Source organism: Pelodiscus sinensis, chromosome 2 (assembly GCF_052426305.1).
Source record: "Pelodiscus sinensis isolate ZL-2025 chromosome 2, ASM5242630v1, whole genome shotgun sequence".
Taxonomy (NCBI): domain Eukaryota; kingdom Metazoa; phylum Chordata; order Testudines; family Trionychidae; genus Pelodiscus; species Pelodiscus sinensis.
Window position 1 is genome coordinate 689515 of NC_143053.1, and position 27827 is coordinate 717341.

Sequence of the window (27827 nt, forward strand, 5' to 3'; positions counted from 1 at the left end):
TGCTGCCCCCGTTCTGGACAGACCCTGAGACTACGAGCTCAGCTCCAGGCACTGCACTAGCAGAGATACTGACCAAAGGAAGGGAGCTCAGAGCAGCCCCACAGAAAGGTTCTGGGTTACCAGAGGGAAGTACCTAGAGGTCTGACTTTTCGCAAGACCTGCAGTGCCACAGCCATTCCAGGCAAAGCTCTCCAACCAGTTCCTAGAGACCAGTGACCACAACCCAAACACCAGCAGTACCACTGAGCAGCTGCAGTCTCAATGGAGAGGAAAGGACTGCAGGGCTTTTGAAGAATCTCCCCAGTGCTATTGGAGCCAGGGTGCCAGGAGAGCAAATGACTCTGGGGACTCTCAGGCTTTGCCTCGATTTTATTTCTAGGGAAGGTCAAACAAGCTGCTGGGCTAGGTAGTGCGTTTCTCCCTTCCTCACCCCATGCACTGCGTTGAGCCAAGAGGGGACTGCTCGCCCCTCCCTACCTGGAAAGCGGATTCCCACTGAAGTCAGCAATCTCCAGGGATTTGCAGAATTTGATGCTTTCAGGGATTTCCGGAATGTCTGAAGCAAAGGGAAAAAAGGCCCCGGTAAGGGTCAGTCACATGGAGATAAACAGCAAAGGCCCATCGCCTGAATTTGCAGATCTGAAGGCCACAAGGGTTGTGACCACCTAGGCCGACCTCCACCATAGCTCGAGCCACAGAACTGCCTTCCCCCGAATAGTCTCTAGAATAGATCTCTGCACAAACATCCAGTCTTAGTGATGGAGCCTCCACCAGGACCTTGGCCAATTGTTCAGGCGGTAAGTACCAACACCATTAACCCTGTGTGCCATACTCTCCATTTGAATTGGTGGGGACAAGGCTACCCCAGAAAGAGGGCCACCCAGTGGAAGTAGGGATGAAAGAGTAGTCGATTAACAGAGAAGCAAAAGCTTATAGGTTAATGCTACAGACTACACGCATTTACTCTCCCTGCTAGTAAATGTTTTAGCAGGCTAGCGACCAGCCCGGCTCAGTCCTGGCTTGCAACGGGTCCAGGACCTACCTTTGTTGTGGCTCTGCATATAATGTGTATTAGTTGGTGGGTGGGCAGGCAGCCTGGCTCATGCTGGGTCCAGGACCTACCCCCATTTCAGCTCTTCATTTCAAGTGTAATAAGAGCCAGACAGGCAGGCAGCCCAGCTCAGTTCCGGCTCATGCTGAATTCGAGAGCTTAGATCCCCCCCCCCTCCCCTCCCCAGACAGGGACTGCTGCCACCATGCACTGAAACCGATAACATTTAATGAGGTTATTCAACTATTCAATTAACATTCCTAGTGGGCGGATGGAAACATGGAGACTTCCCTCTAGCGGGCTCTTGAAGGGCACACCCCCCTTGGGGTCCTGGTGCACTGGGTAGGGCACGGGCTCCCTGGCCAGTCTGCCTTACCATTGCGAGAGATGTCTAGCTCTACCAGCTGCATGAAGTTGGCCACCTCAGGGGGAAGTCTCTGAATCTCATTGTCACTCAGGCCCAGCTTGCGCAGGTTCAGGAGCCGGAAGAAAGGCTGTAAGGAGAAAGCAGAGCCATGTCAGCAACAGCGCCAGAGGGGAGCTCCTCCCCCTACTTATCTAGCTCCTCCCCCTACTTCCTTCTGCCCAGGCCCCTCCATGCAGACAGGCCACTGCTCAAAACTCCAGCTGCCACACTGGTGACTAGCAAGGGGAGAGCTGGTATCACCAGCACAAGCCGTGACCTGCTGCTTAAGATTCACTGGTGCTAGGGATGTGAAAGGTTAACCAGCGCTTACCGGTCCAGTTAACTGGAGGAGTCTGGGTCCCAGGGGCCCTTCATACCAAAGGGCACCTGTTCACACCATGTGGCCCTGTCTCGCAGTAGCTGGAACCCGCCCCTGGCCTTCAGAGGGCTCAGATAGTGATCCTGCTCAGCTGGAATGAGGTGCGGGCAGGTGCCTTTGGACCCAGACCCCTCCCAGAGGCGGGAGAAATGTATAAAAGAGGGTGTAGGGCCCAGAGACATGGGACCACCCTGGGAGGGGGAAGGTGTATGAAATGGAGCCAGAGACTGATGAAGGGCTGAGTCTTGCTTGGCTCTGCATGGCTACCAAAGCAATAAGCTACAGCACCAAAGGCTCTAGGAGGAGCTACTGTAAGCACCAGGGCTAAGGGCGCAGACTTTTCCATTCTAACCTCTCCCTTCAGGCAATGGCCCAACCATGTGGGAGCCAAGCAAGAGACCAAGCGCCCCAACACAGTCCCTTTGACTAGGGCCATGAAGGGGCTTGCTGAGGCGATCTGCCATTCAGGGACCCCCTGAGACTGTTCGGGGGTATGGCCAGCTGGAAGCTGAACAAGGCTAGCAGGTAAGAGGCAGGGTAGGACAAGTTCTTTGCTAGGAACGTGCATGTGCACTGACAAAGGCAAGGCTCTCCTAGCTTGGACAGCTCACTGCAACAAGGCACTACCGAGGCAAAGACATGAACTGGGCTCTTACTAGGCACAACCAGCCAGGCAAGAGAACTTGCCGGCCAGAAGCCGAGTCCATCACTGCCCAGAGGGGGTTTCAGCCCTGGTAGTAGTCGTGGTCATGGTCAGAAACTGAATTCTGGACTGCAGCAAATTGTTTGTGTTCCTGAATCTCTGCAGAAATAAACTTAACCAACAAATGGTCTGGTAGCACTTTATAGACTAACAAAACATGGAGATGGTACCAAACTCCCAAGGCCCTTCCTCTGTTTCCACAGACTACTTGCAGAGTACGCTGCTCACCAGGACAAAGGACGACACTTGGGCCCCTGGTGGGTTCTCAAAACAGCCTCCATGGAAAGGCAGAGACTTGTGTGTACAGAGCTCAGCACAAAGTGGGCCTAAGTCACAGAACACTAGGACTGGAAGGGACCTTGAGAGGTCAGAGTCCAGTCCCCTGCCCTCATGGCAGGACTCCGCACCATGTAGACCATCCCTGATAGACATTTATCTAACCTACTCTTCAGTATCTCCAGAGACGGGGATTCCACAACCTCCCTGGGCAATTTATTCCAGTGTTTGACCACCCTGACAGTTAGGAACTTTTTCCTAATGTCCAACCTGAACCTCCCTTGCTGCAGTTTAAGCCCATTGCTTCTTGTTCTATCCTCAGAGGCCAAGATGAACAAGTTTTCTCCCTCCTCCTTGTGACACCCTTTTAGATACCTGAAAACGGCTCTCATGTCCCCCCTCAATCTTCTCTTTTCTAAACTAAACAAGCCCAGTTCTTTCAGTCTTCCTTCACAGGTTATGTTCTCTAGACCTTTTCTTGTTGCTCTTCTCTGGACCCTCCACATTTCAAGAAAGATGTGGAGAAATTGGAGTGCCCAGAACTGGACACCATACTCCAACTGAGGCCTAATCAGCACATAGTAGAGCGGAAGAATGACTTCTTGTGTCTTGATCACAATACTCCTGTTAAAGCAAAATGCAGGACAATGTAGCACTTTAAAGACTAACAAGATGGTTTATTAGATGATGAGCTTTCGTGGGCCAGACCCACTTCCTCAGATCAAATAATGGAAGAAAACAGTCACAACCATATATACCAAAAGATACAATTTAAAAAAAAAGAACACACATGAAAAGGACAAATCACATTGCAGAACAGAAGGGGGATGTGGGGGGGGGGGGGGGGGAGGTGAATGCCAGTGAGTTAATGATATTAGAGGTGGGGAAGGGGAAATGTCTGAGTTAATAGTATTAGAGGTGATAATTGGGAAAGCTATCTTTGTAATGTGTAAGATAGTTGGGGTCTTTGTTAAGTCCGGTGCGGAGGGTGTCGAATTTTAGCATGAATGCCAGTTCAGAGGATTCCCTTTCAAGTGCAGTTGAAAGGGAATCCTCTGAACTGGCATTCATGCTAAAATTCGACACCCTCCGCACCGGACTTAACAAAGACCCCAACTATCTTACACATTACAAAGATAGCTTCCCCAATTATCACCTCTAATACTATTAACTCTGACATTTCCCCTTCCCCACCTCTAATATCATTAACTCACTGGCATTCACCTTCTTTCCCCCCCCCCCCCCCACATCCCCCTTCTGTTCTGTAATGTGATTTGTCCTTTTCATGTGTGTTCTTTTTTTTAAATTGTATCCTTTGGTATATATGGTTGTCACTGTTTTCTTCCATTATTTGATCTGAGGAAGTGGGTCTGGCCCACGAAAGCTCATCATCTAATAAACCATCTTGTTAGTCTTTAAAGTGCTACATTGTCCTGCATTTTGCTTCAGCTACCCCAGACTAACACGGCTACATCTCTACCACTACTCCTGTTAATGCATCCTAGAATCATGCTTGCTTTTTTTTGCAACAGCGTCACACTGTTGACTCATATTTAGCTTGTGATCCACTCTGACCCCTAGATCCCTTTCTGCCGTACTCCTTCCTAGACAGTCGCTTCCTATTTTGTTTGTGTGAAACTGATTGTTCCTTCCTAAGTGGAGCACTTTGCATTTGTCCTTATTAAACTTCAACCTGTTTACCTCAGACCATTTCTCCAATTTCTCCAGACCATTTTGAATTATGACCCTATCCTCCAAAGTAGTTGCAACCCTTCCCAGCTTGGTATCATCTGCAAACTTAATAAGCGTACTCTCTATGCCAATACCTGACTGGGCCCTCTGGCTCTACTGCAATACAAATAAAAACCACTCCTACGCTACAGCCATCTGCCTAGGAGTCTTCGGTAGCCTCTCTCGCTCAGGGTCACACAGGAAGTTTGTGGTAGAGCTGAGAGCAAACTTACATTTCAATCAAATTACAGAACCACACACGGAACTGGCTTCTAACCCATGGAGTTCTCACGTCTGTCAATAAGCCACAGGCAGGTAGGCAGACACAGCAAGTACACGAGACCTTTATAACAGACCAGAAAACAGAGCTAGAGGCTGAGTGACTTAGCTAGACAGCTACACATGGACCAGAGTCAGTCCCCTGGTTTGACTCTTCTTTACTATGCGACTGCCCCCCCCGAATGAGTCATTCATCTGAATGGACCATACTGAGCGCTGACGGGTGACAAAACCAGTTCAGTAAGATACAGGCCGAGCTCAGCACTGCATTATAGAGAACAAGGTCTCCTGACTTCTACAGAGGCCAGACAAGGGGGAGAAAGGTTGTGTGAAAACCACAGAGAAAGTACCTATGCCATAGGTGGAGCTGTCAACCATGCTGGAGAGGTTAACTAAGGATTCCCAGAAGCAGGTTTGAAACATTCCTCCTTCCTAGAGCTACCAGCTCAAGTCAGCTCTTCACAGACAATAGGCCAAGACCTGTGCAGTTAACTGGGTAGGTTTCTCAAACTAGACATTAAAGTAGTCCAACTGCTTACAGATGTGTATTAACAGACTGTGAAGCATTGCTGCTCCTTGGCTAAAGCTGCACAGAATAAGTAAAGTGCTTAGAGATGAAAAGTTCCTCCATGCATTTAGAGCCTTATTGTCTACTATGCTTCCCAATGCCACGATGGGGAGAGCAATATCAGCAGCACACCCATAAGAACGGCCATACTGGTACAGACCAAAGGTCCATTGAGCCCAGAATATTGTCTTCCCGATGCCAGATACCCCAGAGGGACTGAACAGAACAGAGAATCAAGAGATTGCTGTCCTGTCATCCATTCCCAGCTTCTGACAAACAGAGACTAGGGACATCATTCCTATCAATCCTGGCTAATAGGACCCAACCTTCATGAGTTTATCTAGTTCCTTCTTGAACCCTGTTAAAGTCCTGGTCCTCACAATCTCTCTTGGGAAGGGGTTCCACAGGCCAACTGTGCACTGTGTGAAGGAACAGTTCCTTTTGTTTTAAAACAGCTACCTAGTAATTTCATTTGTGACCCCTACTTATTATGTTATGGGAAAAAGTAAATAGCTTTTCCTTATTCACTTTTTCCCACACCAGTCATGATTTTATAGACGTCTATCATATCCTCCTGTCTCCTCTTTTCTAAGCTGAGAAGTCCAAGTCTTTTTAATCTCTCTTCATATGGGACCTGTTCCAAAACCCTAATCAATATTGTTGCCCTTTTCTGAATCTTTTCCAATGCCGATATATCTTTTGTAAGATGAGGCGACCACATCTGTAAGCAGGATTCAAGATGTGGGCGTACTATGGTTTTATATGGAGGCAATAAGATGTTCTCTGTCTTATTCCCTATCCCTTTTTTAATGATTCCTAACATTGTTAGCTTTCCTGCCTGCCATTGCACATGGAGTGGATGTTTTCAGAGAACTATCTACAGTGACTCCAAGATCTCTCTCTCTCTCATGTTGTTCTACCTAAATTAGTCCCCATCATATTGTATTTGTAGTTGGGATTATTTCTTCCAATGTGCATTACTTTACATAAATCAACATTAAATTTCCATTCCCATTTTGTTGCCCAATCACTCAGTTTGGTGAGATCTTTTTGAAGCTCTTCACAGTCTGCTTTGGTCTTAACTATCTTGAGCAGTTTGGGATCATCTGCAAATGTTGCCACTTCACTCTATGAAATGTTGCCTTTCAATCTATTTATAAATGATCTAGAAAATAGCATTGGTCCTAGTATGGATCCTTGGGGGGCCCCACTAGTTACCTCTCTCCACTCAGAAAACTGACCATTTATTCCTACCCTTTGTTTCCTGTCTTTTAACCAGTTCTCAATCCATGAAAGGACCTTCCCTCTTATCCCATGACAACCTACTGTGAATTAGCATATATAACCTGAACACGAGTATAACCCGCACTCGTGTATAAACTGCAGCTTTTCCTGATTGTGTAGAAAAAGTCTTAGAACTCGCCGGTTATACACATCCGCGGGTTATCTATATGCTAATTCACGGTGATTGCAAATACCAGCTGACAGCAGGCGGGGGGAACGGAGAGCACAGATGGCAAGCCACACTTGCCCCCAGGTCCCTCGCAGCCACAACTCACCCTCCTCCAGGCGGGGGAATGGAGAGCACAGCGCAGGCGCGCTGGCCGGCCTGCAGAAAAAAAGCCACACTTGACCCCAGGCCTTGCGCAGCCGCAGCCAGGCACAAACCCCGTGAGTAAAAGTAAACATGAATACCCTGCGGACATGTATACCCCATGGGGGGGGGGGGGGGTTGTAAAAACGTGTATAACCTGCGGGTTATACACACTAATTTACGGTACTTAAGAGTCTTTAGTGAGGGACCCTGTCAAAGGCTTTCTGGAAATCTAAATACACTATCTCCCCTGGATCCCTCTTGTCCACGTTTGACAACACCCCACCACCCTAACCCCCAAAGAACTCTAGTTCAGTAGATTAGTAAGGTAGGATTTCCTTTTACAGAAACCATGTTGACTTTTCCCCAACAAATTGGGTTTAAATAGGTGTCTGACAATTCTATTCTCTACTATATTTTCAATTAATTTGCCCGGTACTGACATTAGACTTACCTGTCTGTAATAGCTAGACGGGTTACCGCTACAGCCCTTTTTAAATATTGGCATCACATTAGTCGTCTTCCGGGACCTCTATGGTGGCATTCTCAGAAATGCTTCCAGTTCCACGAGCAGGGCCAAGTAAGCAGGCAGAGCTTCAAAGTCTCAATGCATGGATGAGACGATGGTGCAGGGAGGAGGAGTTAAGATTTATAAGGAACTGGGGAAACTTTTGGGATAGAGGGAGCCTATACAGGAAGGATGGGCTCCACCTAAACCAAAGTGGATCCAGACTGCTGGCTCTTAACATTAAAAAGCTCGCAGAGCAGTTTTTAAACTAAGAGATGGGGGAAAGCTGATTGATGCAGAGGAGCACATGGATCAGACAGATGTCTTAGAGGAGAGTCTATTGATAGAGATTCTCTAGGCTTTAGTCAGGAGGAGGGAATGGAAGAGGATAAAGTATGGGCCAGATCAGACAAAAAACATTCACAAAAAAGAATGACACATCAGAAAAGGGCAGACAAACAGTGACAAGTTTTTAAAGTGCTTCTACACAAATGCTAGAAGTCTAACAAACAAGATGGGTGAACTAGAGTGCCTCATGTTAAAGGAGGATATTGATATAACAGGCATCACAGAAACCTAGTGGTGTGAGGACAATCAATGGGGGACAATCATTCCGGGGTACAAAATATATCGGAAGGACAGAACAGGTCGTGCAGATGGGGGAGTGGCACTATATGTGAAACAAAATTTAGAATCAAATAAAGTAAAAATCTTAAATGAATCCACATGTTCCATAGAATTTCTATGGATAGTAATTCCATTCTCTAATAAGAATATAACAGTAAGGATATTTTATCGACCGCCTGACCAACACAGCATTTCATAGTCACTATTACTAAGGGAGATTAGAGAGGCTATCAAAATAAAGAACTCAATAATAGTGGGGGATTTCAACTATCCCCATACTGACTGGGTACATGTCACCTCAGGACGAGATGCAGACAAAATTTCTTGATACTTTAAATGACTGCTTCTTGGAGCAACAGGTACAGGAACCCACAAGGGGAGAGGCAATTCCCGATTTAGTCCTGAGTGGCGTGCAGGATCTGGTCCAAGAGGTAACTATAACAGGACCGCTTGGAAATAGTGACCATAATATAACATTTAACATTCCTGTGGTGGGAAGAACACCTCAACAGCCCAACACTGGGCATTTCATTTCAAAAAGGGGAACTATGCATGGGTATGTCTACACTTGCACCCTAGTTCAAACTAGGGATGCAAATGTAGCATTCGAAATAGTCAATGAAGCGGGGATTTAAATATCCCACGCTTCATTAGCATGATCTCGCCGGCACGTTACTCCAATCAACAGCTGTTCCAAAAGTGAAAGTGGGCAACAGGACGCATTAGTTCGAACCAAGGGGGTCAGTACCTCTAGTGTGAAAACTATAGGTACTGAGGGTACTTTTTTTTTAAGGGGGTACCTAAAAAAAGGTTGAGAAACACTGGTCTAGAGGGTAAAATTGTTAATCTGAAGGTATGTCTACACTACATGGCTCCGTCGATGGAGCCATGTAGATTACCTTTGCAGACATAGGAAAATGAAGCAGCGATTTAAATAATCGCCGCTTCATTTAAATTAAAATGGCTTCTGTTTGTCAGCACAGCGTTGTAGTCTGGACGCTCCACGGTCGACATCAAAGGCATTTGTCGACCTCCCTGTTATGCCTCGTGGGATGAAGTTTACAGCTGATTAGCACAGCGCGGCAGCCATTTTAATTTAAATGAAGCGGTGATTATTTAAATTGCCACTTCATTTTCCTATGTCTGCAAAGGTAATCTACATGGCTCCGTCGACGGAGCCATGTAGTGTAGACATACCCGTAGTCTTGCTGGGTGGAGAAACATCCACAGTGATCGGGTTGTATATGCTTGTGTGACAACAGAAGAAGAGAATGTCTTCCTTACAGAAACAATTGATACATCAACAAATGCATGCACAGCAGAATACTTACAAGAAGCAGCAGCAAAAACTATAACTGTGTCTAGTACGCAGCTTGGTGTAGCCAGACAGGAACCCCCTTGTAACATCCATTTTTGCTTGCCTGGAGCATACAGGGCACACAGAGCAGAAGACCCAGGCTGCTGTGACCGTGAATGGCTAAACAGAGATACGCCAATTGCTGACCAAGAGGCTGCCAAGGAGTGCCCTTGACTCAAACCCATATTGATACGAACACACATCCATCCGCGGGGGGAGGAATCTCTCGCCCAGTAAAAAAATGTCTAGTGCTCACAATTTAGTTCTCTCTCTTGCAAGTGTAAATTAACTTGAAACTTGCTTGTAAGAACTGGCGCCACAAAACGGACCAGTACAATTCGGCATCTTAGATAAGAAAGAGAATACGGGCCCCCAGGGGTATAAAGATAGGTCCAGCAGCGCATTTTCTCTGAGTGTCAATCTACCATCTATCTGCTGGTCGGGTTTGGTGTTTGATCTCCCGAGGTTCCAAGGGGACGCCCACCTCGTATTCGTCTTTCCTAGGAATTGAGAGACCGGCCCTGGCCTGACACGCTGGAGTCGAGAGGCACAGAAAGGGGTAAAAATTGTACCTGGATGTGGTCCTTTGCTTAAGTATATATATACATAGACTTAGAGTTCTTTAAAGATTAAGCTGTCACTTGGTACCATTATTTCTATTTTCTATCTTTACCTTTTTCCTGTGATCATTTTTAAGACTATATATATATATATATATATATATATATATATATATACACACAGACACACACACACACACACTAGCATTTAAGAAATAGAGCAATAGCCATTGTAACCATATGCTTTTATAAGTCTTTTAATAAACCTGTAACTGTTTAAGCGTTAAACCTGACTCCTCCAGTTGCTGTAACAGAACCAAGCACAATTTAAAAGAACTTCAGCCGGTCATAAAGGGACAGACATAGGGAGAGCTTGGGCGTTTGGATCTGTGTCACTCCCAGGTGACAAGATCCGTTGGGGCACCTTTTTAGCCTTTCCTAGGCTGCCCGCTGCAAAGGAACTTTGTGTTCTAGCAGCTAAAATCTAAGGTGTAATAAGCTCTTCCTATATAACGGGGCGTCTGTTGGCCTGCTGGCCACCCTCTGCGATGGGACCCCGGTCCTAGCAGTAAAGACACGGACGTTAAACCTTTTCTCGGAAGCATACACACACACACTGCCCTGACGGTTGGCTGACACTTGGTCACAGACAATACTGTAAATGTATCTAAGATGAGAGGACATTTAGAAGAGAATGGTTGCACTGCTCATTTGATGCACCTCCTAACCAAAGTGTTCCAGAAACAAGGGCTAATGTTGAAATTTCAAAATACATCTGTGTAGCCAGACACGAACCCCATCTTGGTTTCCGCCACCCCGGAGAGCAAGAGAAAGGCAGTCAGTCTTTGATGCCCTGGGAACGCAGGTGTGCTGCCTGTCCCTGACTATCATAAACAGAAACTAGACAGTAAATGGGCTAGCTGACGACCCGGGGCCTCCCGCTGCCCTGATAGCTAGTACCAGTAATTGACACGCCTGCACTGTCCCAGAAGAGGAATCTTTCCCATCATATACTAGAAGTGCCCATTGTCTGCATTTTCCTAGGTGTGAATTATGCTTTGCACCCTTTGTGGGAAACTTGGTGTTCAAAGCCATTTTTTCCTAATTGGCCACTTGAGACCAAGAAGCCTACGTGACCCAAGGGGTATAAAGAGGGATTCAGTAGCCTACCCCATTGGAGCTACAATCATCTACACCTGCTGGCAGGTATTGATTGTCTCCCGAGGTCAGTGGGATGCCCAACCTCGCCCTACTTCTTCCCGAGGGATTGAGAGAAAGACGCTGGCCACGCCAAGTCTGGAACGCAGGGGTGAGAATATATATACCTGCTAGGTGTCTATTTTGCATGCATTTAATAAGAGCTCAGAGAACCAAAGGGTTTCATGGTACCTGTAAGTGACTTATTAGTGTAATTTCTGTCCTGTCCTTTGTAGTGGCTGTGTTATCTATAACACAGTAGTAGCATTTAACAGCTAAGTTTACCCTGTAACAATAAAATAGTAACTGTTTAAGCTGTGACCTGACTCCTTCAGTTGCTGTAACAGAACCAAGCACAGTTTAAAAGAACTTCAGCCAGTCATAAGGGACAGGTATAGGAAGAACTTGGGCGTTTTGGATCGTGTCACTCCCAGGTGACAGATCCGTTGGGGCATCTCTCAGTCTTCCCTAGACTGCCCGCTGCGAAGGGATCCTGTATTCTAGCAGCTGAAATCTGAGATGTAACAAGCTCTCCCTGTAAACTTCTTGGGGCACCCGTCAACCTTCTCCAGGTTGCCCGCTGCGAAGAGACCCCGGTCTCAGCAGTTGAAGTCTCGGGTGTATAACACACACACACCCCACTCACTGCCCTGACTGTCGGCTGACAATCTGTAACAACCACTCTGCAGCAGCTGCTCTGAAAAAGTGGGAGGAACCAAGCTAATTCTTTCATAAGACATGTGATAGAATTCAGTAGTAGGGTTGCCAGGTGTCTGGTATTCACCCGGACAGCCCAATATTTTAGGCTCCTCTGAATTTTCTTACCGGACAGAATACCGGACACCTAAAGTGTCCAGTATTTTCTGAATTTTTCCCCAGCCAGGAGGCAAAAATGCCAGGCACCTGGCAACCCTATAAACACTCAGCCCCTGGCCTCTTTCCCCTCCCCCCCCCCCCCAGTTCCCCTCTGGCTCCCAACAACCCCAGCCCCCCGACCCCAGCCCCCATGCTTACCTGGTTCCCCAAGGCTGCCAGCACGAAATGGCTGCAGGCCAAAAGACCTAGGGGAAGCAATGCTTTCCCCTGGGTCTTAGTGCTCAACTTCTCCTATCCCTGCACTCACTTTTAAAGGGGAAATGCTGTTTTAATTTTTTTGTGGGGGGGGGTTAAGTCCTTGGAGTCCTTCCCCCCTACTCCCCCCAACAATTTTGGTTTCCCTCCCTTTTTTCCCCTTCAACAGAATTTTTTCCCCTTTTTTGGGGGGGGGGGGGGGAGATTGGTATTTTTGTTTCAACCATCTGGCAAACCTACTCAGTAGTGGACTGTTTTGCACTCTCAAAAACTGGCCTAATCTGATGACAATTTGTGAACAAAATCATGAAAAAATAGATGGCCCTGTCACAGCCAAAATTCTCAACATGGGCTTAAAAGAATGTTGAACACATGCCGAATACCCTGAAGCCTATTTCTGTAACTGAACAAAGTGCAGGGATAGTTATTTTCAGCAGCATCAACAATAAGTTTGGAAGAAACGGAGTAAGATCTTAAACAGAGAAATAATAAGCATTCAAAAATGAATGGGACAAGCACCATCTCCAGTTCATTTTCTTGCAAATTTCTTCACTTGATGATTACCTGTTCTGGTCACTCCCTCTGAGACACCTGGCACTGGCCACTGTTGGAAGGCAGGACACTGGGTTGGATGCACCTTTGGTCTGACCCCACCTGGCCGCTCTTATGTAAATATTCTCAACACTGAGCATCAAGGTCTGTGACATAGTAGGGATTATGTTCACTCTGTTTGCTTTGTTATGCTGTATGGGATTCCTACTGTCCCGCACTGTTCTGTTGTAACCCGGTGTGTGTGCCTCAGGTTCCCTGGGCACTGCACTGGAACCCAGCTGGGGATGGGAATGTTGAGTGTGGTTTTCACCAAGGGGAAGAGGAGGCTGCCCCATCTTAGCATGAATACAACAATAGCTCAGGCTGTCCTGTAACCTAAGCCTGGGTGGGAGGGAGTAACCAGGTGACACCTTGCCAGGGAATCTGAACAATGTAGGGGGGTGGAGCTGCCTCCAGGCTGGGGGACCAGTTGCTCGGTGTGAGAGTTTTCTCAGCTAGTAGAGGATGTAGGGACAGGGCCCAGGTGCTGGTCCTGGGTCCCCCACTCCTCAAGTTGGGTTGTACTGTTTGCTTCTGGTTCCTGTGTTAACAGCAAGTCTGTGCTATGCTGTGTCCCTCTCAACAAATACACCTTCTGTTCTGCTTGCTGGCTGAGTCACATCTGGCTGCAGGGCAGAGACTCCCCCCCACTCGGTGACAGGGTCAAACCTTAACTGCTGAAGAAGAGAAGATGGCTATTGCATGGACATCCAGCAATCATCCCTCCATAATGCCAACTATACAACTTCAGAGCTAAGGGTGATCCATGCAAGAAACAGATGTTTGATGATGTTTTAAAGAAAGTGACACCAGAGAACTGGTGGAAATCACTTAAGCACCTGGATTCAGAGACAGGTGAGATGATCACTTCAACGAACAGCTGTAACTCCTTCTGCCAACGTAGGAAGAATATTTTCTTCCTTTGGGCTAATTCATTCCAAACTGAGAATTCGTCTTGGGCCTGAAAAAGCAGGAAAGCTTGTTTTTCTTTTCCAGATTATGAACAACCAGCAAAATGAAGGTGAAGATGACTAGTTAGCTGCAGAAGCCAATATTTTAAGTTTCTCGTGTTGACCTGGCTTTATAATTTTGGGAGGTTTTTTTAAATTTCATTTAACTATGTTAAAAACAGTTTTAACAAAAACAAAACTTTAAAGAAAAAATTGAAAGTGTTTAAATTCAAAGAGTCATATGCTTGTTTTGTTAAAATATATTTACTGTTGAAGAAAAAAAATCCAGAATATAGAACGTTGTTTTAGTTAAATACAACAATGTAAATGTCTGTTTGGTGAGGTTTTCCTCTGAATACGGCATGGCAAGAAAATCCTTAAAATATTAACAATTAACCTGTTGCATCAGAGAGTTCTCCTCCCAATGACGTCATAAATATCTGCTACAATTACCTTCGGTAAATGAAATATCCAAACAATCATTCATTTTCTGATAGGGCTGTAAAACTAATCTGAAAAGTTTTCAAACTAAATCACTGTTTAAAAATATAGTATGTACCTACATCTGAGTTGTGAATAATATGTATTAAAGTTATAACCACCACCAAGAATGCACTTATAGAAAACCATGATTAAATTGAGTCTTCCAGACTCGTGATTTAAATCATGATTTCAATCAAATCCACCTTGGCGCTGTGCATAAAAATGTGCTCAGTATGCTGCCACAATCAGCAGTAGCTAAGTGCCATCAATGACTCCTACAAATGAGGTCAAAGAAATGGTTTATTAAGGTTTGAGCAGGGTCAAGGTGGGCACCAATTCATGGTACTTGAAGATTTTAAATGCACATGTAGGACCTGGCCCTGACACATGGAGCAAACTGCTATGCCATCACGGCACTGGATGGTCAAACTCCAACGGCCAACTACTTCTTTTCAAGTGTGCCAAGTTCAATCTCACTATTCCCAACACTCCAACAAATAAGACAACACAGATGCTTCCCAGGTCAAACCAGTGGCACATGGTGGACTATGCAATGGTACGGTCTAAAGGCATGAAAGATGTATATATCCCCTTGCCATGTGGTGTGGAATGGCATAAAACAGTGAGTGCCAATTTCAGGCCAGTGTCAGAAAACAGGGGCAGACACCCCAGACTGGGGTATTTTCTATAATGAGACTTCACAAGTCAGTAACAAATGTGCACTCCTGGATCACTATTCCAGTATCACCATGGAGTCTCATACACTCCCCCTTAAGGCATCCAGCCCACCTTACCTCCCAAAATAGACCTTATGATTAGGGATGTTAAAATGTGGGTTTTTTAGGTAAACGTGTAACTGCTGGAAATTGCACATCTAGCCACCTGTCTACCATCGGACTGCTGCCAGCAGTGGAGGACGACCGTGGGGGACAGAGCATGCCAGCAGGCTTCCAACTCCCTTCCCCCAATGCTGCTGCCTCTGATATAAATAGGCTGACGTTTAATAAGGACAATTGCAAAGTACTCCACTTAAGAGCAATTCATTTCACATATACAGAATGGGAAGAGACTCTCTAGGAAGGAGTACTGCAGAAGGGATTTAAGGGACATAGCGGACCATAAGCTAAATATGAGTCAACAGTGCAACACTGTTGCAAAAAAAGCAAACATGATTCTGGGCTGTATTAACAGGATCATTGTGAGCAAGACACGAGAAGTCATTCTTCCGTTCTCCTCTTCACTGATTAGGCCTCAGTTGGAGTATTGGGTCCAGTTCTGGGCACCACATTTCAAGAAAGACGTGGAGAAATTGGAGAAGGTCCAGAGAAGAGCAACAAAAATGATTAAACATCTAGAAAACATGAGCTATGAGGGAAGGCTGAAGAAATTGGGCTTGTTTAGTTTAGAAAGAAGACTGAGGCTGTATCTAAACTACATCCCTTTTTCAGTAAAGGGCTGTAGATTAGGCATGTCGATATTGTAAATGATGCTGGGATTTAAATATCCCATGCTTCGTTTGCATAATTGCAGCTGCCGCTTTTTTCCCCCCCGAAACAGGGCTTTTTCAGAAAAAAATGGAAGTACAGACGGGGCATTTTCAAGAGAAATGCCCCACTTCAAATGAGGAGTACAGGATCTTTCAAAACAGGGCAATACTGTCGAAAATGCCCCATCTAAACTGCTGGGGGGGGTTCCCCCCTCGAAAAAGCCCCATTTTGGAAAAAGCAGCAGCCGCAATTATGCAAATGAAGCCGGGATTTAAATATCCCACACATCATTTGCAATATTGACATGCCTAATCTACATCCCTTTATCGAAAAAGGGATGTAGTTTAGAGACAGCCTAAGAGGGGACATGACAGCGGTTTTCAAGTATCTAAAAGGGTGTCACAAGGAGGAGGGAGAAAAATTGTTCTCCTTGGTCTCCAAGGATAGAACAAGAAGGAATGGGCTTGAATTTCAGGAAGAAAGGTTTAGGTTGGACATTAGGAAAAACTTCCTACCTGTCAGGGTGGTTAAACACTGGAGTAAACTGCCTAGGGGGGTTGTGGAATCTCCATCCCTGGAGATATTTAAAAGCAAGTTAGACAGACATCTATCAGGAATGATATAGACCATGGTTGGTCCTGCCATTATGGTAGGGGACTGGAACTGATGATCTCTCAAGGTCCCTTCCAGTTCAAGTATTGTAGGATTCGTACTCATGAAGTTCTAACACCTGAACATGCACTCTGATTTAGGGTTATTTAATTAGATATACATAATGTAATCTGATTGGCAAGAAACAGATTTGACACATGAAAGCAAAGCCATTAATATTCCCTTTGAACTAAACACACACAAGTGTATTTGTCCATGCATACTGATACACTGACCTTTTCTTTGAAATTCATACCCATGACTATGTCTCCAAACTAAGTTGGTCTGCCAGCACCACACTCCCACTGTTTGAGAGATGTCAAATGCTGGTCAGATCATTGGCTTGTGAGAAGCATCATGTCACTAGCATTCTCATCAGAGTGCCCCAAAAGATAACTCATCACCAAAGAGGATGGATGTGGCTGCCAGGAAAGACCTCCGCAATCAAGAAAAGTTGAAGAAGATACTGGAGACTGCATTAGCTGAGGACCCAGAGAACACCACAGACATTCAGGCAGCCTGACAGAAGCTTAAAGATGTCACACACAATCCAGCATCCAAGGATCTTGGCTTTGTCAGGCTGTAACACCAGGGACTGTTTGATAAGAGTGACCCGAGATAGGCTGGTTACCAGAGAGCAGGCACACCACAGCCACATCCTACATGTTGGACAAGAAATCAGCAAGGACAACAGCCACACATGCGTTACAAACCTAACTGAGGCTAACAAAGAACCACTAGTGCGAGCAGAAGACTTCAGAATTGCGGGAAGCGGCTGCCATGTGCAACATGAAGGCCTTCAATGAAGAAGCGCTATAATCCCAGCTGCTGATGCCGATCAGTTTCTGTTCATGGTTAAGCTGTGGTACGGTCCCGCTTGCCAGCTCCGCACCACGTTCCTCCTCACCGATGGCCTGGTTCCTGCCTGCCAGCGAGCCAGCTGCCCTCCTGCTATCAGAGACACTTTCCACCAACCTGGGCCTCAGGCAAGGAGGGGCTAGGTGAGCGTGTCCATAGCCTTACTCCGTGAGGAGGAGGAGGAGGATCACATGGGTGCCCAGGGAGCCAAGCACAAGCTGCAAAGGGGCCCGGGAGCCCCTCACAATGTCTTCAAGCCAAGATGCTCAGGTAGCTCTAGGGCTGACACAGGCCCAAGCCAACATGATCCAAAGTACCAGGACCATCTCGACTCGTACCCACAGACCCTTTCATCCCCGAGGCGACAGGCCCACATCAGCCTTGTGTGATACTTGCTTCCAGACTTATTTGCTTTCTGTAATTGCCCAACCCTGGCCCGCTGGCTGCCTGCATTAATGTCAGGAAAGCCCTAAGGATTACAAGCAACTGAGCTCGGGGTTTGGGAGAAAGGGACAGTGGATAAAAGGATAAGACCAGCTCTTTGAATTGCCAATGAATGAGGCAGCTCCCAGCAACGACAAAATCCCCAGGCAGGCCCTGAAAAGCGAGCCATTCTCCAGGCAGGATTAAGCACCAGAACAGCCAGCCACACACTTCACAATAGGCAGCCCTTACCCACAAAGGGACAGTTCCTAGGAGTCCACCAGTGCGTGGCGGTTCCCAGCAAGAGGCTCTCTAGAGGTGGGTCCCTTGGTCTGACACGGGACAGTGGTGGCTGGACTCAGTGGTGTGATGCAGAAAGTGAGGGTACAGAGCTCAACGGTCAAACTGCTGAGGCTCCACCTGACAGCCAATGGGGCAACAGGACCCTGGAGACACATGGCCAGAGCCAAGTGCCCTTCCTCCAATCACACAGCAACAGGACTCTACACCAGCCCTTGCTGGGCCCTCCCCCACCCCTTGGCTAAACCTGAATATCTTGCTTTCAGAGCCAAGGGGAGGGAGGGGAGGCCCTCAGCCACTGGGGTGCCGGTCCCGGGAATTCACTCGTATTCTTCCCCCCGCCCCCAGAGAGAACCTTCCTAGACAACTTCACAATTCTTCCTTTTCTGAATGGGTTCTCCAGACTGGGGCAGGGTAGCCTTAGACAGGACAGGCCTCACACCAGCTGCCCTTCATGTGGGAGGTTACTACGTGGGGTCCGACCCTTGGATGTGCTACTGAGTTTGCCCATTTCACACTTCAATAACCAGCCCCAGCTCTCCCCTCGGGTATGGCAGCCGCTTCCTGGGAGAGAGCCCCCAGCACAGAGGGGCCTTTGTTCCCCAACACTCAAGGCTTCAGCCATGGCTTTTCTCCCTCCCCTTTCATCTGACAGTTCCCACCCTGCACACAGCCACGGGAGCCATCCCTATGCAAGTTGGGAGAGGAATGCCACGCCCCTTTCCAAGGGCAGAGAATGCATTGTTCTGCACCACAGACAGCTCCAGGGAAACTGGCCTCCCAGCCAGGACCCCTCCCACCAGACCCCTGGGGCTGACGGGCAGGGAGGCATGTGTCAAGTGCCATGCGCTGGAGGGACATTCCTTCCTGAGTGTAGTGTTTGGAGTCAGACCCATGGCATGCTTCTCCCCTGGGAGCTCTCTGTAAAGGCGCCGAGGTGGAAAGGGTAGGAGATAACCATAATGAAGCTGGAGGCCTGTCTACTGGGCCTGCAGTGTAAACTCATTCTTTATAGCTCCAGGAAAGCCACACCAGGCCCCTGGGCCTCACAGGGCTACAGCCAAAGCCGACTGAGCTCTGCCATGGACTGAGGGGATTGCCAGGCTCCACCAGCCCCAGAGATGCTCCTAGTCCTCTCCCCGTTTCGTATTCAATAATACCCCATTGCCTCAATGTGACCAAAAGGCTGCTCGGGACGGAGGTCCCAGAGTGCAGGCTACACTGGTGTCTTGGGCTCTGCTCACAACAAACAGCATCAGGGCTTTCTGGCTCCACTCCTTGCGCAGAAGCCACATCGACAGGCACGGTGTTTCCACGTCCCAGTGCTGCAAACTCTCTCTGCTTGGAATCAATGACAAGGCCGGAGGACCTGTTCACAGGTCCTCGCATAGGAGAATCAGCAGGCTGGTGCAGCTGCACTGACTTCAGCATGGCAACACACGGGTAACTAAGGGCAGGATTAGATCCCCTGTCTAGAACATAATTAACAGCTCTTCATGAGCTGGCATAGAGCCCCGCTCCCCAACCGGTCACCAGACTGGGCTGGTGCTTAGCGAGAGAGCATCCCAGACCATCACGAGGCCAGCTGCATGGAGGTAACAGAGCAGAACTGTGTTTGATACGGAATTGAAGTGGGGGAGCTTAGACAGCAGCAAGGAATGTATTGGACAGCAAGATATCCCATGTGGCTCCTCCTCTAGGTGCTCACAGGAAATATTTTCCACTCCTCTACTCCCAGTTCGACATAGGCCTTTGCCACAAAAGCTGCTGGATGAGCTCTGCGGCCAAATCCATCGTGCTGCAAAACCTGCACTGTGGCCTTTCCAGCCTGTGGGACTACGGGGCCAAGCATGAACAGAGGAAAGCAGCACCACTAGCAACTGACTTTCTGGGCTGCGCACGTGCAGTCCCCTTCCCTAAAGCTTGCATGGGGAAGGCAGTCTGCACAGGCAACACCTAGCAGGGCACACTCAAGAGCAGATCATTCCTAAGGGAGTCTCTCTGTTTTGCCCAGTTTGGCCCCCAAGCAACCTGCTCAGAGCCAGCTGCTGTGTATGCAGCCAAGGAGGCTCCTGGCAGGTTTGGAAGCAACCAGCCAGCCCATCCTCACAGGCTATTTAATCACCTCACCAAAATACCAGACCAGACCCACTCCTAAACACCTCAGCACCCCCCTGCTGGCATAGAGAGGAGCCCCAACCAAGGCGCACTCCCTTGACAGTCTCTTCGCTTTCACCCACTGATTGTGAAGGAGGGGGGTGATCTGCTCCCGCCCACTCCAGTGGGAAGGAGGGGGGTGATCTGCCCAGCTCTAGGGCAGCCTATTGGAGTACCAGCCACCCAATCCAACACGCCTAGAGAAGGCAGGTGTGGCACACAGGGCCACTTGGCCCTGAGAATGCTAATGCAGGTGAGGCACATAACAGGACTTTCCTGTAAAAGTAGAAAGGTTGCATTACTGCTGTAGTTGGCACCAGTGAAACCGCAGCTGGGAAATGGGGCAGGTGTCCACAGCTCAAGCAGAATGCTCCAGATCGTCGGGCAGTGTCGGAGAAGAGCCACAAGAATGATTCAAGGGTAAGAAAACAGCAATTTGAGAGACTCCAGGAATTCAATCTATCTATCACAAGGGCAGCCTTCTGTTAAAGGTCACCTGGCTTGCAGCAAGTCTATGCACTCTGCACAAGAAGCCCTGATTCTTGGCACCCCCCATACAGCTGGCCCTGCTGCAAGGAGAAACTACGATGCCAGGCAGGTCAACTGTCCCTGTGGCCTGAAACTCCAGGGGCAATCAGGGAAACGTGGCTTCGAGTCTGCATGCACTGCCTCCACCCAGTCAATGAGAGCTGTGGGGGCAGTGCCTGCGGGCACAGGCAGCATGCACAGCCCAGAGCCTCTTCTAGGAGCGACACAGGGCCGGGGCAGAGCCGGCAGCCACCTGAGGGAAGCGATGCCTGGCTGGAGCCTGCAGCCCTCATGCTCTTCTGCACCGCAATCCCTGGCCCCAATCCTGAGCCACCACCTGCAACCCCAAACCCCTCTCAGAGCCCTCACCCCCTTAGAGATGTTAAATATCGGTTAACTGAATAGTCGAGTAACCTCATGAATTCTTATTCTATAGTTCCCGGGGGCAGGGCCAGCAGCCAGTGCACTCTGGCCCCGCTCCCAATGAGCCCCCTGCCATTCCACTGAGCCAGTTTAAAAACAGCCCTCCTTACAGACTGGCTGCCAGTTGCCCCACGCTGCTGCCTCTGATACAAAGGCAGCAGTGTGGGGTGGCAGCAGACCCTGTCCAGGGGGGAGGGGTCTGAGCTCCCGGCCCCTGCACGAGCCGGAACTTGAGCCAGGCTGCCTGTATTTAAATACAGAGTGGCAGCGGGGATAGGTACCGGACCTGGCACAATTCGGGACTGAGCAGGGCTGCTGGCCAACCTGCTAAAAAAATGTACTGGGGGGAGAAATGTACTCTGTAGCATTAACTGATACATTTTTGCTTATCGGGCAATCGATTATACTATTACATCCCTAACCCCCGCCCAGATCAGAACCTCTTCCCACACTCCAACCCCCTGACCCTGCCCTGAGCCCACTCCTGTACTACGAAGTCCTCATCATCAGCCCAGAGCCCTCTCCCACACCCCAAACTCCTCATTTCTGGCTCCACCCCAGAACCTAGGGGAAGCCCCAAGCCTCCAAGCCCCTCCACAGGACTGTGTGGGGCCTGCGACTGCCATTCACCCACGGGGGGAGGGGGGGGGGAAATCAAATAAAAGCTAGATTCCCCACCCCAATTTAGCATAACAAAAAGATGGTTACAAGAGTAATTTGATCAGTCTAGAAAAACTTATCTGGAGAACAAATATTTGACATTGGACCCTTCAGTCTAGCGTCACTAAAATTCAGACTGGAAATAATGCATACGTTTCTAACGGGGGTTAATTAACCATTGAGACAGAGCACCTCCAAAGTCAGCTCCCCACCGCAATCTCTGGTGTCTCTTGGAGGTCCCCCAGCCATCATAATATTGATCTGATCCAGCCAGTCTTGTTAGACAAGATGCGACGAGGTCCCCATACAAGAGGGTGCAGGTCCAGGATGGGAGAGATGCTAGGCCAGCAAGAGGGCAACTGAACCAGTAACAAAGGCAGCAGCTCAGCAACAGAGTGCTGAACAGAAACAGCTCATACTCTGCAGCAACAAAACCACATGCAGAGCAGTGCTCACCATAACCCAGGGCTGCAGAAAGCAGAGCAAAGTAGCACACACGACTTCCCAGTGCTGCAGTACATGGGATAAGGCAAAAGCAGAACAGACTCCAAGCACAAGCACATACACACACCAGAGTACAAAACCCCCAAACCAATGGGAAGGTATGAGGACATGGGCTGTGAAGACACATTCACAGAGGGCTGACTGCTCCTTGGCAGTAGTGAGACAGCCCCCTTAATGCAGATCAGCTGGATTTCCTGCCATTTTACACCACACATCATGCCTAGGGCATGTAAATAGTTAGCCAGTAAGCCTGGACTTAGCGGTTAACGTTCACAATTACATGCAGGCTCCTGCCTGACCCTAGGGAGCCAGCTGCCGTCCCGAGCTGCTGCCCCTGATACAGAGGGAGCCAGCTCTCCAGAACAGGGCTGAAGGCAGGAGCCACTGTGCACCAGTGAGAAACTCAATGGTTACGTGTTTACCCAATGACCCACTTTTAGCATCCGAACCAGGCCCTGAGGAAGGCACTTCAAAGACAGCAAAACACGGAAATACCAGGACACATTCCAGCCAAGACACAAAGCAAGGCCTCTCGGAGCCACCAGCTGACTTCACAGGCACCTCAGAGGGAACTGCCGCGGAATGCAGCAGCTGTCCCATTGCTAACTGCAGCATGACAAGAGTTTAGAGCAGAAGCAAAGTGGACTTCCAGGTCCAGATGAATCTTCAAGGGACTGGAGGGAGTGAGAAGAAAAACCCTGAGCTAGAATGTGGCCAGGACACCAGAACTAACCCACCACTTTCACAAAGAGCCGTGGGATCTGTGTGGCCACAACTGCTCAGAGCCTCAATTTAAACCTCCTGAGAGACACCATAACACCGCATCACAGTATCTACCAATATTCCAGCCATGCCTATAATCCCACCAAGACTCCGATACCAACGGTGTCACTGTTTTGTTGATTTACTAGCTTTCAGGTTCTTCCGGGGTATTCCCTGTGTCGAGCTGCTTGTCTGCTACGACTCCTGTAATCTTCAGTCACTGCTGTCCAGGGTTTGACAAAAAGGGAAGCTGTGGCAGGGGGAAAGGATGAGAGTGGAGCGAGGAAACCGGCTCCTCAGATCGGACCAGTACAACAGCAGCTGCCCCAGCATACACACTTCATCTAGAAAAGCAGTTCTTGAACTGCAGGGTGAGACTGCAAAGGGGGTCATGACCAGGGTTCTTTTGGTCCATCTTGACAAGAATGTGCCAGAAAAAAAGTCTGGTTGTCTAATGTTTTTTGGACTGTTCATAAAAACTAGTTTCAGCACTTGGCATCCCTGTAATGCTAACAGATTCGAACACTAATCACATAAATGCAGTTTCTAAGCTAATTTGCTTAATTTCCTGCAGCTTGTATGTTTAGACAAGGCCCAAGATGCAGACAGTTCCACAGAGACCAAGGGGGCCTGCTCACTGCCAACCCTCCTTCCCACTAGGAACGTGAATGGGTAACACCTAAACGGGTGATGTTTACCAGGTAACAGTTACGCATAACCTGTGAGCAGCTCTGCCAGCCATGTCCCACGGGGCTCCCGGCTCATGCAGGGTCAGAAGCAGCGCCCCCCGCCCCTGTTCAATCAGTGAAACTTACTATTAACTAAAACAGGATTTTACAGCTGAGTGCAACATAGCATAGCTAGGGAAGAGATGAAGCCACTGAATCTTTCCTGATTGTCCAGTCCATGCCAAGGCTGAGTCAGCACTGAGAAGATAGAAGGAGCAGCTTTACTCTGCCTCTGAAGTAAACAACCCAGAAGCCTCCACCCCAGTAAAATACAAGTTTGTGGTAATTAGCCCAGAACAGGCTCCACCTGGCCTCGGAAGGCGACAACTGCAGCTCTCTGGTTTCATGCAGCTGGGCTGGGCTCAGAGCTTCAGGAACTCAGCCTGAAGACAAAGGAGGCAGCTCCTGCTCCAGGCCAACTGCAGTGAAGCAGGCAGGAACGCTACAGCCCAAGCAGCTCTCACCTACCAGGAAAGGGCAGGGAACCAGAACAGGAACAACCCTATGCAAAGCCCAGAGCTTGCCAGGGCACCCATAAGAGGGCTCGACAATCGGCGTAATCTACTCGCCCGTGGCAAGCAGACAAGCCGGCACAGCCACGCAGCGCGCCGAACTGCGGCTGGTGAGCGGGGCTCATAAGCACGATCCCAACCTCCCTCCTCCCCACTAGGAGCCAGCAAGGGGCGCGCTTTGGACCAGGTGCATTCTGGAACCTTCTGCCATGGGTCAGAGTCACTTCAGGAGTTTGGGCAGGAAGGAAGTGCACAGAAGATCTGGCACCCCTCAATGAGACTCCTCAGTTACATTCCTTCAGCATGGAATATAAGCAATATTAGCCTTCTCATCTCCAGCCACACTTCCCTTGGTGGGACTTCAGCTGCCATATTTAATTTGGATGATTTCCCAAGTCAGACCCTCCCCATAACAGCCCTGTATCTCCATCTGCCAGCCTTCCTCCTCTCAGCCATTCAGCACTGCAACCATCCTTACACATCTGGTGTCAAGATTGGTTCCTTGCCCCAGCGCCTTCCTCCTCTCCATCTAACTAGCCTGCCTGAGCTACCCCAGTCTCACATCTCCCATCACTACTCCAAGACAGATTAGAGGCCTCCTCCTCCACTCCTTCCCTGCATACAGTGACGTCTATATTTACAAATGTTATTAAAGCTAATGTTAAAAATGTACATCATACAGAGATTAAGAAAAAAGTGTCCATCTGAATATAGTGCTCAGATGCTTCACAAGTACAAAGTTTGTTTTAAAAGTCATAAAAAGTCATATTGCTTTGAATCCCTGCCCAATTCCACCTTCCTACACAGTCTCACTCGCTCTGCTCCGCCCAAGTTTCTTCTGACCTCCCCCCAACAACTCCTTCACCCACACACTCCAGACTCAATGCCTTCTTTTATGACTTGCCCTAACCCATTGCATCTGTTAGCCAAGCTCTTCCCTGCCCTATAACAAAATTTGTTAGACTAAGCTCATGCCATTTGATATTGCATTTGTCCACCATGAACTGAACACGGAGACTGAATTAAGTGATCCAAGAACCCTTCCAAACTCTAATGCAAGAATGTGATCTGCTGTGCTTGCAAATTAAACCCTTCAACACAAGAACCTGCTGTTTGTTCCCCTGCTGTATATATTGACAGCCTGCAGAAGTCATCCTACCCAGGCTGAAAAGTGAAGGCATCAATAGAAAGCTGGGTGCCACCTTTCCTGGAACTCAGGCACTACAGCAATGGACACAGGGTAAATATAAAACCCTAAAAAGATCCAGGGGACTAAAGGGCCACACAGAACTTAACATTTCAAACTAAGGCTTGGTCCACACCAGAACTAGATGTTAAATGTCAGTTAATTTAACAGTCAAGTAACCTCATGAATTCCTATCAGTTACTCCACTAGTCTATAGTTCTGCGTAGGCAGGCCAGCAGCCAGTGTGCCCCAGCTCCACTCCGGAGGAGCCCCCTACCACTGTGTGTTGCTGAAATCAGCTCCCCTTGTGAACCGGATGCCTGTTAGCCAATGCTACTGCTGCCTCTGATACAGAAGCAGCAGCCCCTGCTGGGGGGAGGGGGAAGGTTAATCTGAGCTCCCAGACCCAGTGTGAGCCAGGCTGCATGCCCACCTAGCTCCTAATACTCTTTAAATGCAGAGCAGTAGCAGGGATAGATCCTGTTACAAACCAGGTCTGATCTGGGATGCTGGCAAGCCTGCTAAAAAAATGTACTGGAGGGAGGAAGGGAGGGAGAATGTGTGCTGTCCATAGCATTAATCAATAAGCTGTTGCTTATCAGTTAATCAACTACACTACAGCCAGTCCCCGAGTTGCGACTTACGACCGTTCGCAGTTACGACCAAAACTGTCGTAAATGGCGGACCCCGTGGCTGCGTGTAACTCTATGGGGTCCGACTTACGAACAAACCGAGTTACGACCAATTGCTTGGTCCGTAACCGGTTGATAAGTCGGAGAGAGGCTGTATTACATTCCTAACCAGGATCTTATGTCAGTTTAATGACATTGCCCAGGTACAGAAAACCCACAAGGCTGAGCAAAGTAGTTCTATAGACCTAAGTGCTATGTCAATGGAAAGGCTTCTCTAGGCAACATAGCTATTGCCTCTCATGAAGATGAACTAACTCTGCAGCCAGGAGAAGCTTTCCTGTCAGCTTAGGTAAGGTCTTCCGTGCGCACTACAGCAGCACCACTGACCAAGTGCAGCTATGTTGAGGCTTGCTGTAGACGTAGAGCCATTAGAGAGTACTCTGGTCCTGCGTCCCCAGCATGGGACAGCCCCACCAGGAAAGACAAGTGCTCCAAATAATACACAGATCAAATCTATCCTTGCAAGCTGCCAGCACCCGGTCCAACTGCCACAGAGTAAAGCTGCCTTTACACACAGCAGGATTCTCCCAGAGAACGGGGTAACAAGAGCAAGTGACATGGAAGAGGTACTGGGAGGAGAAGAGATACATTGTTCCAGACTTCTCCCAAGCCCCTCTCCTCCAGGCAACCAATGCTGATGAAACTGAACAGGCAAGGGGTCTTGCCTGTGGAAAGCAGTCCCAGCCCTAACAGAAGGCAGACATTTGAACCGGACCGAGGCTTTTCCAAGACCATTCCTACACAGAAACAAAGCTGGATTCCCCACTGCCCCTCCAGCTCCGTATTCTCTGCGGCCATGCGCCAACAGCCTTCTCTTCCATCTCTCCTGCCTTCGGAGCCTCCTCGGACATCCCGCTGCTTCCTCCCCCTCGCTAGCAGGGCCCTTTCCCCACGGCTCCTCGCACCACGCCCGCCCCGGTGCCCCCCCAGCCCCCGGCTCCGTGCGCTGCCGGGACCCCCGGGCCTGACCTTGGGCAGCTCCCGCAGCTGGTTGGCGTCCAGCAGCAGCTCCTCGAGCGAGCGGCTGTAGCGGTAGATCTCCTCGGGCACGGCCTGCAGCGAGCAGTGCCGCCGGTCCAAGGCCTCCACGTGCCGGTTGCAGCGCCACAGCGGCGGCATGCAGCGCAGCATCCTCCCGCCCGGTGGCAGGGGCCGAGCCGCGGGGGGGGGAAGCGGGCCGGGGCGGGGCGCAGCCGGGGCCGGCGGGGGGGGGGGGGGGGCCGGCGGGGGGAGAGGGGGAGCGGGGGCCGGGCCGGCGGAGGGGGGCGGGGGCCGGGCCGGGGGGGGGCAGCCGAGAGGAGGGGGGGAGCGGGGGCCGGGCCGGCGGGGGGGGGCAGCCGAGGGGAGGGGGGGAGCGGGGGCCGGGCCGGGCCGGGGGAGGGGGGGCAGCAGAGGGGAGGGGGGCAGGGGGGGGAGCGGGGAGCCGGGGCCGGCGGGGGGGGGGGAGCGGGAGCGGGGGCCGGGGGGGGGGGGGGGGGCAGCGAGGGGAGGGGGGGAGGGGGGGGGGCGGGGGGGGGGGCAGCCGAGGGGAGGGGGGGAGCGGGGGCCGGGCCGGCGGGGGGGGGGCGGGAGCGGGGGCCGGGCCGGGGGGGGGGGGGAGGGGGGAGCGGGGAGCCGGGGCCGGC

General features: G+C 49.5%; 1 protein-coding gene across 45 annotated transcripts in view; it reads right to left on the minus strand.

The window, feature by feature from the left end:
- SCRIB (scribble planar cell polarity protein) overlaps positions 1-27398 on the minus strand; it is a 263350-nt gene extending 235952 nt beyond the window's left edge. For 25 of the 45 annotated variants that reach the window (XM_089776049.1, XM_089776052.1, XM_089776047.1 and 22 more), the window contains exons 1-3: positions 27172-27397; positions 1428-1545; positions 478-556 (exon numbers count right to left, since the gene is read on the minus strand). In XM_089776049.1, the coding sequence (XP_089632175.1) occupies positions 478-556; positions 1428-1545; positions 27172-27333 (359 nt within the window). In that variant the 5' untranslated portion in view covers positions 27334-27397. Of the gene's footprint in view, positions 1-477; positions 557-1427; positions 1546-27171 lie in introns of all 45 variants that reach the window. The other 20 variants (XM_089776068.1, XM_075919891.2, XM_089776075.1 and 17 more) reach the window with 3 other exon arrangements.
- Positions 27399-27827: the final 429 nt, after the last annotated feature.